Source organism: Lithobates pipiens, unplaced genomic scaffold, assembly GCF_037356315.1.
Source record: "Lithobates pipiens isolate NorthernLeopardFrog02 unplaced genomic scaffold, aLitPip1_a1.2 Scaffold_19, whole genome shotgun sequence".
Classification (NCBI taxonomy): domain Eukaryota; kingdom Metazoa; phylum Chordata; class Amphibia; order Anura; family Ranidae; genus Lithobates; species Lithobates pipiens.
Window position 1 is genome coordinate 414,079,759 of NW_027507764.1, and position 13,997 is coordinate 414,093,755.

General features: G+C 43.2%; 1 protein-coding gene across 2 annotated transcripts in view; it reads left to right on the plus strand.

Moving 5' to 3' along the window:
* LPIN2 (lipin 2) overlaps positions 1-5,293 on the plus strand; it is a 153,497-nt gene extending 148,204 nt beyond the window's left edge. For both annotated transcript variants that reach the window (XM_077492525.1, XM_077492524.1), the window contains exons 19-20: positions 409-512; positions 1,033-5,293. In XM_077492525.1, coding sequence (XP_077348651.1) covers positions 409-512; positions 1,033-1,177 — 249 coding nt within the window. In that variant the 3' untranslated portion in view covers positions 1,178-5,293. The remainder of the gene's footprint in view (positions 1-408; positions 513-1,032) is intronic.
* Positions 5,294-13,997: the final 8,704 nt, after the last annotated feature.

Below are 13,997 nucleotides of genomic sequence, written 5' to 3' on the forward strand. Positions count from 1 at the left end.
CTGGATAGCAGGCTGGGGAACGAGCAGCTGGCTCTGTCTCCCAGTGGTGCAGCTGAGCCAGCTGCCAGTCCATGCATTTGGGTGGACCCTGACTCTAAAGTCGGGCTCTTTCCCCAGCCGAGTGACTAAAAACAGGTCCCAGGAGTGCAGAACGAACTGCAGTCCTGTGATCCATAGGGGTAGTAGGGCCAAAAAAGCTGTCCCTACTTCTCTTTTTAAGCTGTCTTTAGGCTAGGGTAAGGTTCACTTTAATTGTGTGAGACACCATGCATGTGAGCAGGAGGTATATTGGGTTGGTAAAACCGCATGTGCCAGGTGTTTTATGCTGAGTGAAATCAACAATAGATTATATTTTCATCATCATATTTACCATTTAACATGTATAAATCTATTTCCACTTATGTTTAGGATGTGTTTGCCTATATGAAAGTTGGAATACAAGATTTCCGAATTTTTACTGTCAACCCAAAAGGCGAATTAATACAGGAGAGGACAAAAGGGAATAAGACATCGTAAGTTTAATTTTGTTTAATCAGTTTTAATAACTCTTCTGTAAGTAATCAAATACATTTAGGATATATTTGCTCTAATTTTGTAATGATGAAATCAAAGTTCTAAATCCTAAATGAGGCAGAATGATGACAAGGAAATAACAAGGGATCTTTGAAACTTGAACAAGGAAACTGTGAGATTGTCTATAGCAAGCAAGTAGATTTGTATTCCATATTTTTTGTTTTCCGGCTTATTTTATTGACTCCAGGCACAAATGACACCTGGGTGCTTATTGATTGCCTAAACATACTTGCTTCTTCAATAATATGGTTGCTTTTTGGCTAGCACCGTGACCGGCATGGAAACTATATCTTATTATTTTTCCATAGATTTCAGCTAAGTTTTACAATTTATGCAAAATCTGGTTCTTACATACATGTATGTGCATGGCTGTAGCTTGGAGTGGTTGGGGGGGACAAAATTTGTTTTAGTTTTCCGGTTGAACTCTGTTTTTTTTTTTTTTTTTTTTTTTCCCTTTAGGTATAGCAGACTTAGTGAGCTGGTAGAACACGTCTTTCCTTTGCTTGATAAGGAACAGAACTCCGCTTTCTTTTGCCCAGAGTACAGCTCGTTTTCCTTTTGGAGAGATCCATTACCAGAACTAAACATGGCAGACTTGACGTAAATCACTCCATCACAACATCTTGGGACTATTTGCAGAGATGTAATCATATGTGGACAGTGACTGATTACCTGGAGTATTACTGATGTTGGGAGCCTGCATTTCTGTCCAATGTTTCCAATGCCTTTCTCCCGTACATATTTACAGTCCATAATTTTCAGCCAGTAAAAATATATCGTATACGATCAATATATTCAGGGAAAATGTAAAAAAAAAAAAATGTGATTTTTATTTTACTACAATATCTTAAGGCATTGTAGCAAGTTTTCTGGAAAAAAACAAACAAACTATTACACAATTTTATTTTGTTTTCAACAAACATCCCATGGTTCAGAATGTTTAATTTCTTTCTCTTATCTTGTTGTGCCTCTTTAAATGTACCTCTTCAGAGCCATTGGGATGCAGCTTCTATTGCAGGGCAATAAACTGCAGCCCAAACTAGCAATGAAGGCCTTTAAGCTCAAGCAGAGACTGACTATTGTCTTGTTTCCTATTGCTTATTTTCAGTAGCAGTGCAAATTTCTGAGTCAAAGGAAATACCTGTGCAATTATTGTGCTTGCATTTCTAGCCACTGAGACAAAAAAGGGGGAACTAATGGAAGCTAATATGTAGGGGGTTGTGGAAAATGTACGTGGACCACATAACTTTTCTTCATAGTTATGTTTAAAAAAGCATTTTGCCCAAAACTGAATAATTAGTTCTTTGTTTGGAGGGTGATTTGGTGACCTGGTGTGTGTAGTGTGTTATTCAGGCTGTATAAATGTATTTTACCATCTATATGACCAATTATGGATAGCTGTTATTTTAGAACAGCTATTTAAATCCTCCACCCCCCCCCCCCCCCCCAAACATCTTACACTTAAGTGTCATTGACCCTTCTAGAGCTTCACTGTGCAGCCCACTGGAAGTCGTACAGACAACTCATGAAAAGCTTCCCGGCTTGGCCGACCACCGTGTCGTGGAGTAGAATCCTCATTCATTTCTATGGAAGGGCCATCCACTGTTACCATTAATGATGAATGGCTTTTCTATAAACTTTAGTGGTGACCTTATTGGAAGCTGCACATTCCCAATAGGGTCTGTACTGAAGTTTATAGAAGCAGCATAGTTCATGTCTATGAGGTGTTGGTACAAGTAAGAGTAAGATATAGTTGGGAAGCTGGAGGGGTGTTTGGTTAAAGAATAAGTGTAGTAAAAGTACAGTTCTCCTTTTAATGCACATACAATGCAGGACATGCCATTAGGCCGATCTGTAGATATTTACATTTATTGCTGCTATGACCTTCTCATTTTGTATATTATAACCATGTTTACTTTTAATGGTACTGAGACAGGAAGACACATCTATATAATTGTTATTTAGCCTGTATGCAAAGGTTAATAATACTCTCGGGAGCCTTCATATGATGGTCTGCCACCACTGCTTTTAAATGCGAAATGCCACAGCAAGCTCTGTGGGTGCTGTGCCTGCCCATTTAAATCTAGTTGGGCTGACACATAATTAACATGGTAGTAGTCTTTTTTTTTTTTTTTTTTTTTTTTTGGACTTGTACTTCTACAGGTGAGCCTATAATAAGGCTTGCCTAGTTAAATAGGTTGAAAAAAGACATAAGTCGATCTAGTTCACCCAACCTGTAAGTACATTGAATATCTCCTAAACTTGCGATGTTTAGGAGATATGCCCAATAGATCTGCCGTGCCGGACTTTCCGAGCTCCGTGACGCAGCTGATGGCTCCCACTTGCCTCCAACTTGCAGGGGATTATTTTTATTTTTTTTGCCAGACATGGTTTATTAGCAATTTTAGATGAACAGGCCCTGCGATATTCAAGGCAGAGCTTAAATGGTAGTGGTATCTTTCGATGGTAAATACCATCTTCGCTTCAATTTAAAGAATGCCTCCACACACCAGATACCCTAATCATTCTCCACCTAAAGCCAAAGTCCTCTCTTTAAGAGTCCTCTTCTTAAAAAGGTTTTCATAAATTTCCAACTTATGTTTAAGGCATTTTGTGTGATGTTGTTTTAAGATTTGTTTATTTAAGGCTGTCATGAGTGATGTTTGACATAAATGCTGATTTTATTTTAATTTGTCAATGTTAAAGCAGTGCTTTAAATGTTCATTTCAGGTTTCCCTTGGTTAAAAAAAATCTACTTTTACTAAACGCAGAAGGCTGAATCACTCTGCCACTATTGTGCATATGCCATTTTATTGCAGTTTTCTTAGACGTTCTGTGATGACAGACAGTAGATTGCATGGGGTTCTCTCCAGCTCTGTAATTTTAACTGGAACTAACCTTGGCAGATCAGCATCTCTGTCTTGCCAAATACAGAGTGTTATCTATGACTAAGTTCCCTGTGTGCATGGACTTTACAGCAAACCTGTGCGTAAAAGAAAAGGACAAAACTAATAGCACATAACTGACAGTGTAAACGTTCAGTACACACTTGTTGCAGAAAATTTCACCTCTGGTCAGCTTGTATAAATGCCCTTTTGTTGCCCCCCCCCCTTCTAAATCAGAGGCTGACTAAGTCTAGGGGGCTATAACAAACATATTTCTCACTCCCCTGGCTGTTATGGCTCTCTTTCACTGCTGTAGTGAGGACAGGCTCCCAACATCCTCACATTCAGTGCAGGATCATCGGTCCTGCTTTATACGTGATGACATTCAAATGGTGGCTTGCACGACCAGAAAAAAAGAGCATGTTAATGGGACAGGTTGTTTAGCAGGAAGCATGCCTGTGGGAACAGAATAAGGCATAGGTATTCAAAGCCTATTGCATTAGGGTGTGCACCCCAAAGCTCAAACACGCATACCTTTCTCTGCAGTCTCAGCTGCACTGGACAGTGAATGATCGTTCCCCAGGCTCTGTGATGCCACATAGTTACATAGCTGATCTGGTTGAAAAAGACATGTCTATCCAGTTCAACCAAGTGAATGGGGAGTGCTCTGTGCTGAGCAACTTCCTGTTCATTCACCAACGGAAGCATAATAAAGTCTACTATGCTTCAGTTATGAACACACTGCGTGTGTTCACTCTGTTCTTTTGGAAAAGGAAGAAGCCAGCAAATAACAGGCGTATTAACTAGCACCTTCCTTTTCTGTCCATCCTGAAACGGTGGGGGGGTCACCACGAGGGGGAAGCCCAGGCAGTACGAAGAAATGGCAATGTGCAGCATGATTAGGGTGTGCACACTTATGGAATAAGGCAAGTATGTTTCTCAGTTATATCCCCTAGACTTCACAAGCTTATTAGGGCTTTACTATAGGAGCAGAATGCTACAAAGGGACATTTTTACAAGCTGATTGGCATTCACCCAAACACCAGCAAAGCTGACCTGCAAGGAGAATCATTTCTAAAAATACTTTCTACTATTTTCCCAGCAGTGCCATAATCGTCCAGTACTGTGGCTATCCAGGCAAAGTACACACAGCTGGAAATGGCTTCTACGGGAGCCTCTGAGGTGCAAATCTTGAGAATGGCGTGTCACATATCATATAGGATTGTATATGTTCTTTACATAATAATTGTCTTTGTAAGCTATTGGATACAATTGTCTATTTTCTCTTTCCCAGCCTAGAGGAACATGCATTTTTAAACAACTTTTGAAAACAGGTTACATACCTTATAGTATTACAATACTACAGTACTGATAGTGCAAATGTCATTATTCAGTTCTACAATCTGTACAATCTACAATGCTGTTAAAGTGAAGATGTGCACCATCAAGCTATGGCAGCCCATGCATCCACTCTTGTTTAAGTATCCGAAATTGCCAAATGCTTGATGTAGATAGGAGGTGTTTTCAAAGCTGCATTTTATAGTTACAGGGTTATAAGCCAACATTGCCTGACTACCCTTCACTTAGGATGTGGTGCTGGCTGCAAGTTGCTTTATTAATGTCAGCCACTCCCTCCATGTGTTGCTACTAGAAGTCATTGTGCATTTCTGTTTTCTACATAATGTCCTACCTCTTATAGCACAGGAGCACTGGGCTATGGATGGTATGAATATCCTTTTCAGAATACAGAGATTTAGGGACCGTGAACACATTTTTATTGTGGTAGGTATGATATTCAAATCTATTCAAATAAAGTGTTCAAATGTTTTATACAATTCATGTGTGTTTTTTATTCTTTATTAATGCAAGAAATACATGTTCTACGCTGCCTCTTGTATCTATACAACCAAATTATAAATTTGTCAAATTGTACATATATTGTGAAAAAACATTGTGCTACAAACAGATCTATAAATACTGTTCTCTACATGCCTAAAATATCTCATACATTTGCACATAATTGTGCCCAAAATAAAATTCAGTATTTAAAAATTGCCAAATGTATAAATGTTCCGAACAAATCAATGACTATGCAGTTCTGTAGATCCTTCACACGGTGCTCAATCTATCTTAACACAAAGTGTTCGATGAATCCCGCCACCAATGAAGCTTTATAAAAACAGGTCTCAAACGCAGTGGCGGCTGGTGCTATATATTTTTTTTTTTGGGGGGGGGGGGGGGCAAACCACCCTAAACCCACTATCAGAAACATTAGCCACACCAATACTACGCCCCCCACCAGTCGGTTGGATAGATCACCCACACCTCCCCTCCGTCGGTCGGCCCAATCATATGTAACATACATATTATAATATACTACAGTGTTAAGTGATGATATTATACAGGATTCATATAGCACCAACAGTTTGCGCATCGCTTTACAACAAGAGATATACAATATACCCAGTGAAATCTATATTACTGTCTATAAAGCAATTAACATCTCAGTCTATAGTTAACCTATACGGGGGGGAAAAGGCTTTTAATTCATAGATCCATTATGTTTCCTTTAGGAAATTTCCCATGTTCTATTACATTTCCAGATTGAGTTTATCAATTTCCACAAATCTGATACCTCTTTGATCTTTATTATGATTTGTACAAAAAAGAACAAATGCAGTGTGCCTTTAAGCTTCTCATACGGCTGCCGCCGACCTGTCATTGAGGTGCACAGGGCTCAACAGCCACAGGCGGCAAAAACATCTGCAGGAATTGGCACATTCCTACCGCTGTCATTCACACTTGCGTTAGGCGCCATTGGGCGTGCAGCCTTAGTGTGAGGTCAAGACTTCTGGTGAGTCCTGGTAGTATTCGTTGGTGCTGAATGGCTATAAATAGAAAATCATTTTTATTTCTGATGCTGCAGTATTACTACCGTGGAAATGGGGGTCTCACTTTTGGTGCTGCAACTGTTTTATTGATACATAGACATTGCAAGATCATTTTTCCCGAGAATTATTCAAAAACTCCAGCTTTACAGATCTTTTTTGTTCTGGTGAAGTCAGTGTTCAAAGGATTGTTCACAAAGAAACATTTCATTTTTGTCCAGCATCTTCCTTCTGGATTGAAATGCTAGCTCTGGGGGTCACACAATCCTATACATTCTGGTGACTTTGTTCACAAATGTCTGATGCAGATCAGCAATCTGATTTACAATGTTGCAGTATCATCACTGAGAGTGAAGTGACTGGAGAGATGTTCGCTCCTCCCTGCAGCAGACATTTCGACGTAGGTAAAGTCATTTGACTATAGCTCAAGGACTGCTTTTTCATCACTTGCAATCCAAGCCAATTCTGACGCTTCTCTCCTACATGTAAAAATCTTTTTTTTCCTTTTGCTAGAAAATTTACTCGGAACCCCCAAACAGCGTGTGGGTATATATGTGTGTATAATTTTCTAGCATAGACTCTAGGGAATAAAATGGCGGTTGTTGCAATGTTTTATGTCACACCGTATTTGCGCAGCAATTTTTGAAACACAATTTTTTTTGGGAGGAAAAAAATACTTTGATCAATTAAAAAAACAAAACACAATATTTACCCTCATTTGTTGTACAATATGAAAGATGATACACTGAGTAATGGCTACAAAACATGTCATGCTTTAAAATTGCACACAGTCAGGGAATGGCACCAAATTACAGTACTTAAAAATTGACACTTTAAAAATGTTTACAGGTTACCAGTTTAGAGTTAAAGGAAGGCTAATGGTGGAATCTAGGATGGAAAAGGACCTGGGTGTTCTTGTTGATGATAGGCTCAGCAGTGGCATGCGATGCCAAGCTGTAACTAACAGAGCAAACAGAATATTGGCATGCATTAAAAAGGGGATCAACTCCAGAGATAAAACGACAATTCTCCTGCTCTACAAGACTCTGGTCCGGCTGCACCTGGAGTATGCTGTCCAGTTCTGGGCACTAGTCCTCAGGAAGGATGTACTGGAAATGGAGTGAGCACAAAGAAGGGCAACTAAGCTAATAAAGGTTCTGGAGGATATTCGTTATGAGGAAAGGTTGCGAGTACTGAACTTATTCTCTCTGGAGAAGAGACGCTTTAGAGGGGAAATGTTTTCAATTTATAAATAACCGTACTGGTGACCCCACAATAGGGATACAACTTTTTTTTTGCAGAAGGGAGTTTAACAAGACACATGGCCACTCTTTAAAATTAGAAGAAAAGACTATGTAGAGGGTTCTGTACTGTAAGAACGGCAAAGATGTGGAATTCCCTTCCACAGGCGGAGGTCTCAGCGGGGAGCATCGATAGTTTCAAAAAACGATTAGATAAGCACCTAAACGACCACAACATCCAGGGATATACAATGTAATACTGACATAATCACACACATAGGTTGGACTTTAGTCTTTTTTTTTTTTCAACCTCACCTACTATATACCTATGTAATGCTAAAAATATTGCTCTCCCTTTAACAATCGCACTGATAACACACGTGTGGTTTGAAAGCCGTTTGTATATGTGGGCGCAACCTAAAAAAGCAATTTAAATTTTTTTTTTTCCTATACACGTTTCTCTTAATTTTCTATATTTTTGATCACTTTTATTCCTGTTGCAAGGAATGTAAACATCTCTTGTAAGAGGAATAGGGCATGACAGGTCCTCTTATGGAGAAATTTGGGGTCTATAAGTCACCACATCACTCCTCTATGCTGGAAAGCCTGAGATCTAAAAAATTATCTCAGGCTTTCCAGCAAAAAAACAAACAAAACTGCTTTCTCCGGCTCCCTGATCGCATGGGGAAGCCCAGGGAAGTGGCAAGGGGGAGGGGACATCCCCTCCCACTGCCTGTAAAAGTAATCAAGCGGCTGATTGCTTTTACATTGCAGGGATTCGCCGACTGATAAATAGGATTTTTTGTCATACTTACCTGTAAAATCCTTTTCTTTGAGTACATCATGGGATGCAGAGTTAGCCTAATATTCATTACCTACTGGGTTATACGCCATCTCTATCTGAATGGGCACTGATGGACAAAGTTTTAGACAGGAAGTGATCCCCTATATAACCCCTCCCATACAGGAAGTACATCAGTTTTGTAGCAAGAGCTGAATCCTCAAAAAAGAGGGGAGGGATTTTACAGGTAAGGTATGACACAAAAAAAATCCTATTTTCTTCTTCATACATCATGGGACACAGAGGCTTATATTCATTACCTACTGGGATGTCCCAGAGCAATAGCCATGAGGGGAGGGAGACACCCTGCCAAACAATAGCCATCAGACCTTATACAGCAGCCCGCAGTACACTGCGGCTGAAAGCCGAATCCTCGGCTGCTTGGACATCCACTTGATAAAATTTTGTGAATGTATGTACTGAAGACCAGGTAGCAGCCTTAAAAATCTGAGTCACAGATACCTGATGGCGAAAAGCCCAGAAGGTTCCTACATCCCTGGTAGAATAAGCTCTCACCCTGACACCGCTTTTAGCAAAAAGGATGGAACAGGTCATAACGCGACCCTGTTGTGGTGAAGGATCAAGTATGGTTCCCTGCAGGAAACTCCGAAACCCTTCTAGCCGAGATGATGGTTATCATGAAGGCTAGCTTGCTTGACAACAAGTCTAGTGGAATTTCCATGACAGGCTCGAATGGTTGTTTCTGTAACACAGACAGCACCAAGTTCAAGTCCCAAGGTACATATAGGTGACCCAATGGGGGGAAGCCAAAGAGTTGCCCACTGCATAAAGGTTTGGACCAGCAAATGGGAGGCTAAAGGCCTTTGGAAGAATACAGACAGAGCCGAAATCTGACCTCTGATTGTACTTAAAGCCAATCTAATTTCCACAGTTGACTGTAGAAAAGAGAGCATTCTCCCAATCACGTATTTTCGAGGATGCCATTTTCTGGCTTCACACCCAGTAATATAAGTCTTTCAGACCTTATGATGGATCTTCCTAGTGACAGCTTTTCTAGCATTCACTAGGTAGACACCACTGGTCCCGAGATGCCACGGTCCTTCAGTACCCTGGCTTCAATAGCCATGGTGTCAATTTTAGAGACTGTAAATTGAGGTGGAATATAGGACCTTGAGACAGTAGATCGGGGTGGTGTGGAAGCATCCAAGGCCCATCTATTGACAATCTCCGGAAACCAAGGCCTTCTGGGCCAGGCTAGTGGAACCATAATGACTGGACCCATCTCCGAATGCTGCGCAAAAAGGAGGTAGGAGAGGGATCGGGGGGGGGAAAGGATAAACCAGGGAGTACTGGCTCCATGGAACTACTAGAGCATCTGCTCCGATTGCCAGAGGATCCCTTGTTTGGGACACAAACTGCTTGTAGCTTGATGTAGAACCTGGATGCCAATGGGTCGACCTCTGACCATCCCCAACACTGGCAAATTTCCAGGAACGCCCCTGGGTGTAGGGACCATTCCCCTGGGCAGATCTGCTGGCGGCTGAGATATTCTGTCTTCCAGTTCTCTACTCCAGGGATATGGACTGCCGATAGAATCGGTACATGTCCCTCTGCCCAGGCTAGTATGTGGTTCACCACCTTCAGGAGCTGAACAACTCCTCGTACTGCCTTGGTGGTTTATATAGGCCACTGCAGTGGCATTGTCGGACTGAACCTTCATAGGGCCGTAGGGCCAGACGTATTGCCCGTAACGCCAGGACATTGATGGGCAGGCTCTGTTCTGTCCTTGGCCATTTCCCCTGAGCTGTGAGCCCCTCTAGGGTCGCTCCCCAGCATAAGAGACTGGTATCTGTGGTCAGTACTCTCCAAGTTACCGGGAGGAAGGATCTTTCCTTTCGCAGGTTCTGATTCTGCAACCACCAGCTTAAGCGTGCCCAAGGAGATAAGAACATTGGCTAATCCAAGGCTTGTCTTCTCCTGTTCCATGCCTACAAGATGTCTTGTATAGGCCTGGATTGGAACTGGACATATGGCACTGCCTCGAAAGAGGACACCATCGTTCCTAGAAGACTCATACAGAGCCAAATAAAGGGTTGTCTGGTGCCCCTTATCTGACTCTGTGGCCAAAATACCCTTGTTTGTACCGTATCTTGGATCAGACCTAAATACTTCAGACTTTGAGCTGGTCTTAAGGCTGACTTTTCAGTATTTATTTCCAAATACCGCACTGTGCAGGTTATGCTCTGTTCTAGAGCCTGTAGTGAGTGATCACTGAGCAGGAGGTCATCCAGATACCCGAACGCCAAGATCCCTTGAGCCCTTAACAGACCCAGTGCTGGTGCTAGGACCTTTCTGAACAACCGGGGAGCTTTGCCAAGCCCAAAGGGAGGAGCCACGAACTGAAAATGACGTTGCTATACTGAAAATCACAGAAACCTCTAAGGCTGAAAGATGGGCACGTGTAAATACGCGTCCTTTATATCGATGGAGGCTAGAAAGTCTCCCATCAGGAGTGAGGCTACAACTGAGCGGACAGACTCCATCTGAAAGGACTGAAATAGTAGGTACTGGTTCAGGGATCTTAGATCCAAAATGGGCCTTGTGTCCCTGTTTGGTTTTTGAACTGTAAACAGTTTTGAATAAAACCCCACGCTCACTCCTTGATGCACTAAATGATGTAGTGCCTTAAACAGTAAGTTTATTTTTGGAGGATCCGAGGGAACCCAGGATCTTAGAAACTTTTGAAGGGGAACCCCTTGTAGCTCCAGCTTGTAACCGTGGGATATAGTCGAGGTGACCCACTCGCCCTGAACCACTGTTCTCCAAATGTCCGCAAAGTGCAGCAGACCCCCCCCCCCCCCCCCCCAATAGAGTGGGGGCATCCGTTCAAAAGTAGGGCTTGGTGCCAAGTTTAGAAGAGCTTTGGACCCAGGGATTTTTCTGGCCCTGGCCTTGCAGCTTACCCCTGGCTCTAGCGCCCTGTTGGTGGTGGAACTGCCTGAGACACCTGAGGCAGAAGTCCCTAAGGTTTTAAATGGGGGATGCCTGGTGCTTTTCTTTACAGGAAGTAGAGCGCTCTTCTCTCTGGAAAAATTTTGAATTTATTTGTCCAAATCATCACCAAAGGTTCCCCCTGAAAGGGGAAACCTGCCAATAACGTCTTACAAGGAAGCACGGCTGACCAGTTCTTAAGCCACAAAAGTCTGCACATATGTACAGACAAGAGAGCCAAATGAGAAACCTGCTGTATTGAATACTTTAAGGCATCAACAGCAAAAAACAGCACTCAAGGAATATCTGTCTTATTTTCAGCAAGATCTGACCTGATCCTTTACAGACTGGCTGATACCAATTACTGCCACAGCTGGCTGAATAGCTGAACTGGCCAAAGAAAAGGAAGCCTTTAATAATGACTCCAGTTTATTGTCAACAGGGTCTTTGAAGCCCTGTGCATTATCCACTGAACAAGTTAAGTTCTTGTTTAAGGAAGAGACTGCTGCAACCAAGACTGGTATGCTCCACTTCTTAATGAGCTTTTCATCCATGGGATATAAAAGGGAAAACCTTTTAGAACAAAAATCCTGTCAGGGTGTTCCCAATCAGCATACACCGCCTGTTCCAACAGTGGGTGTAAGGGGAAAGCCTGTGCGGCCTGAAGAGGCCTCAAGGACCCCAAAGAGGACCAAGGGGGCTCAGTATCCTCTGCAAGAGGCAACTTTAAAGGCAGAACGAACCATCTCAGTAACAGTCTGTATCAAAAGCTTCTGTGACTGAGAGGTAGACACCAACTGGTTATCTTCTTGTCCCGATTGCTCAGAAGCAGACTCATCCGCCAGGCCCTCCACAGAATCCCCATCCTCAACCCATTCCTGCTCCAAACTAGGAGGCTCAGGGGAGGGGATCTGTCATGCTTCTTGGCACCCTGCGTGATGGAGGCAATTGCACCAGCAATCCTGTGCTCTAACCCAGCTAGGGCTGAGGACAGTTGATTCTTGGTGATAAAGGAGTGAAGCAGCAGCGTTGACTGTAGGCATCATCCCAGATCGGCGCAGCAGCTCAGATTGCCCGGGAAGCTTCTGGTCTTTCAGGGGATACAACTAGCTTCTTCAGGAGCTACTGACACCATAGGTGTGCCCTTCCCTGTAGTGTTAGTCCAGCTCCTCCTTTTTTTGAAGACATTTACAATCTACAAAAAGGGAGTACCTGGGTGTAGTATTAACGCACCTCAGAAGGGAGACCCTTTAATAGGGCTCACCAAGCCCATATGTGACAATCCTGCTAAGCAACTTAGCCTGCCAAGCAACACCTGGTGACACACGTGACCCGGGTAAGGAGAAATAAACTGCTGAAAATGCTTGGTTCAGAGCCTGCTCTGTGTCCCACAGCTGCCTTCTGGAAGCACCACATGCTTGTCATACACAGCCTAAATAAGCTGGCTGTGTACCAGGATGTTCTGTGCATGTGTGCAAACGGACGGTCCCGGTAAACGGGCCGCTGCAGTATTCGCATATGACGAAAATCTCTGTGCGCCCAGATTAGGCTACGGCGCATGCGTGGCTCCAAGTGCGCACAACGCCTATGACGAAGCCACGTGCGTCATGGCCATCAAACTGCTGAGCACAGCAGCACTCTTGCAAATGCACCTGCGCCATGGTGAACCAAGGCGAAATGGTGCACCATTGTGCGCAATCATACATGTAAAAAACAGCCAGACACAAGCAAAAAGGTTACACCTTGCAAACAGCTAGCCCAAATCTCCCCTGTATGGTCACCACACACAGGTGTCCAGTCTCTAGCTAGCTTGACTAATTGTTACAATCACTGGGACACCCCACAATTAGTAAATAAGGGGGTTTCACTTATCTGTCCAGGCGCAGGGCAGCTTAGAAACTAAGAGCCCAATCTTCACCCATCATGGTGGGTTCCAGTCACTTGAGGACCTTCAAGGACTGGGTATCCTTTTCATGTTGGGGGTCCACTTCCTTGGATCTGTGCAGAACCCTGCAGAAATGCCTTAGCGCTGTGGTGTCCAGGGTTCCTTTTCACAGGGTCCAGCGCCCGGAGGTCGCATTACAGGCAAAACCTCACAGGATCTTGTGTCTTCTTTGTGAGGCTTGGGTACCATTTATCTAAGCATACTGAGCCTGCATCAAATAGATCTGATTGGTCAATCCCTTGATTCATTTAAGAACCGTTTGTGGGACTAGAGACCTGGAGCTCAGAGAGCTCAAACAAATGTGCCCATCCACCTTGCAGACACTGGTAAAAATCTGATGTACCGTATTTATCGGCGTATACCACGCAGATTAATTTTAAAAGGGAAATTTCAGGAAAAAAACTTTGGGTCAGTGCCCATCTGCAGCCTCATCATTGCCATCAATGCCCATCTGCAGCCTCAAAAGTGCCATCAATGCAGCCTCACCATTGCCATAAGTGCAGCCTGGACGATGCCCATCTGCAGCCTAGAGGGGACAGGGAGGGGGGCGGGATGAGCGCCGACAGATTACATACAGTGAGAATCTCCTATTATAGACAAAACAGTGGTCCAATGGCGGCCCAGGAGACGGGAATTCCTATTACAGAGGCCACTGCATGTAATCTGATGGCA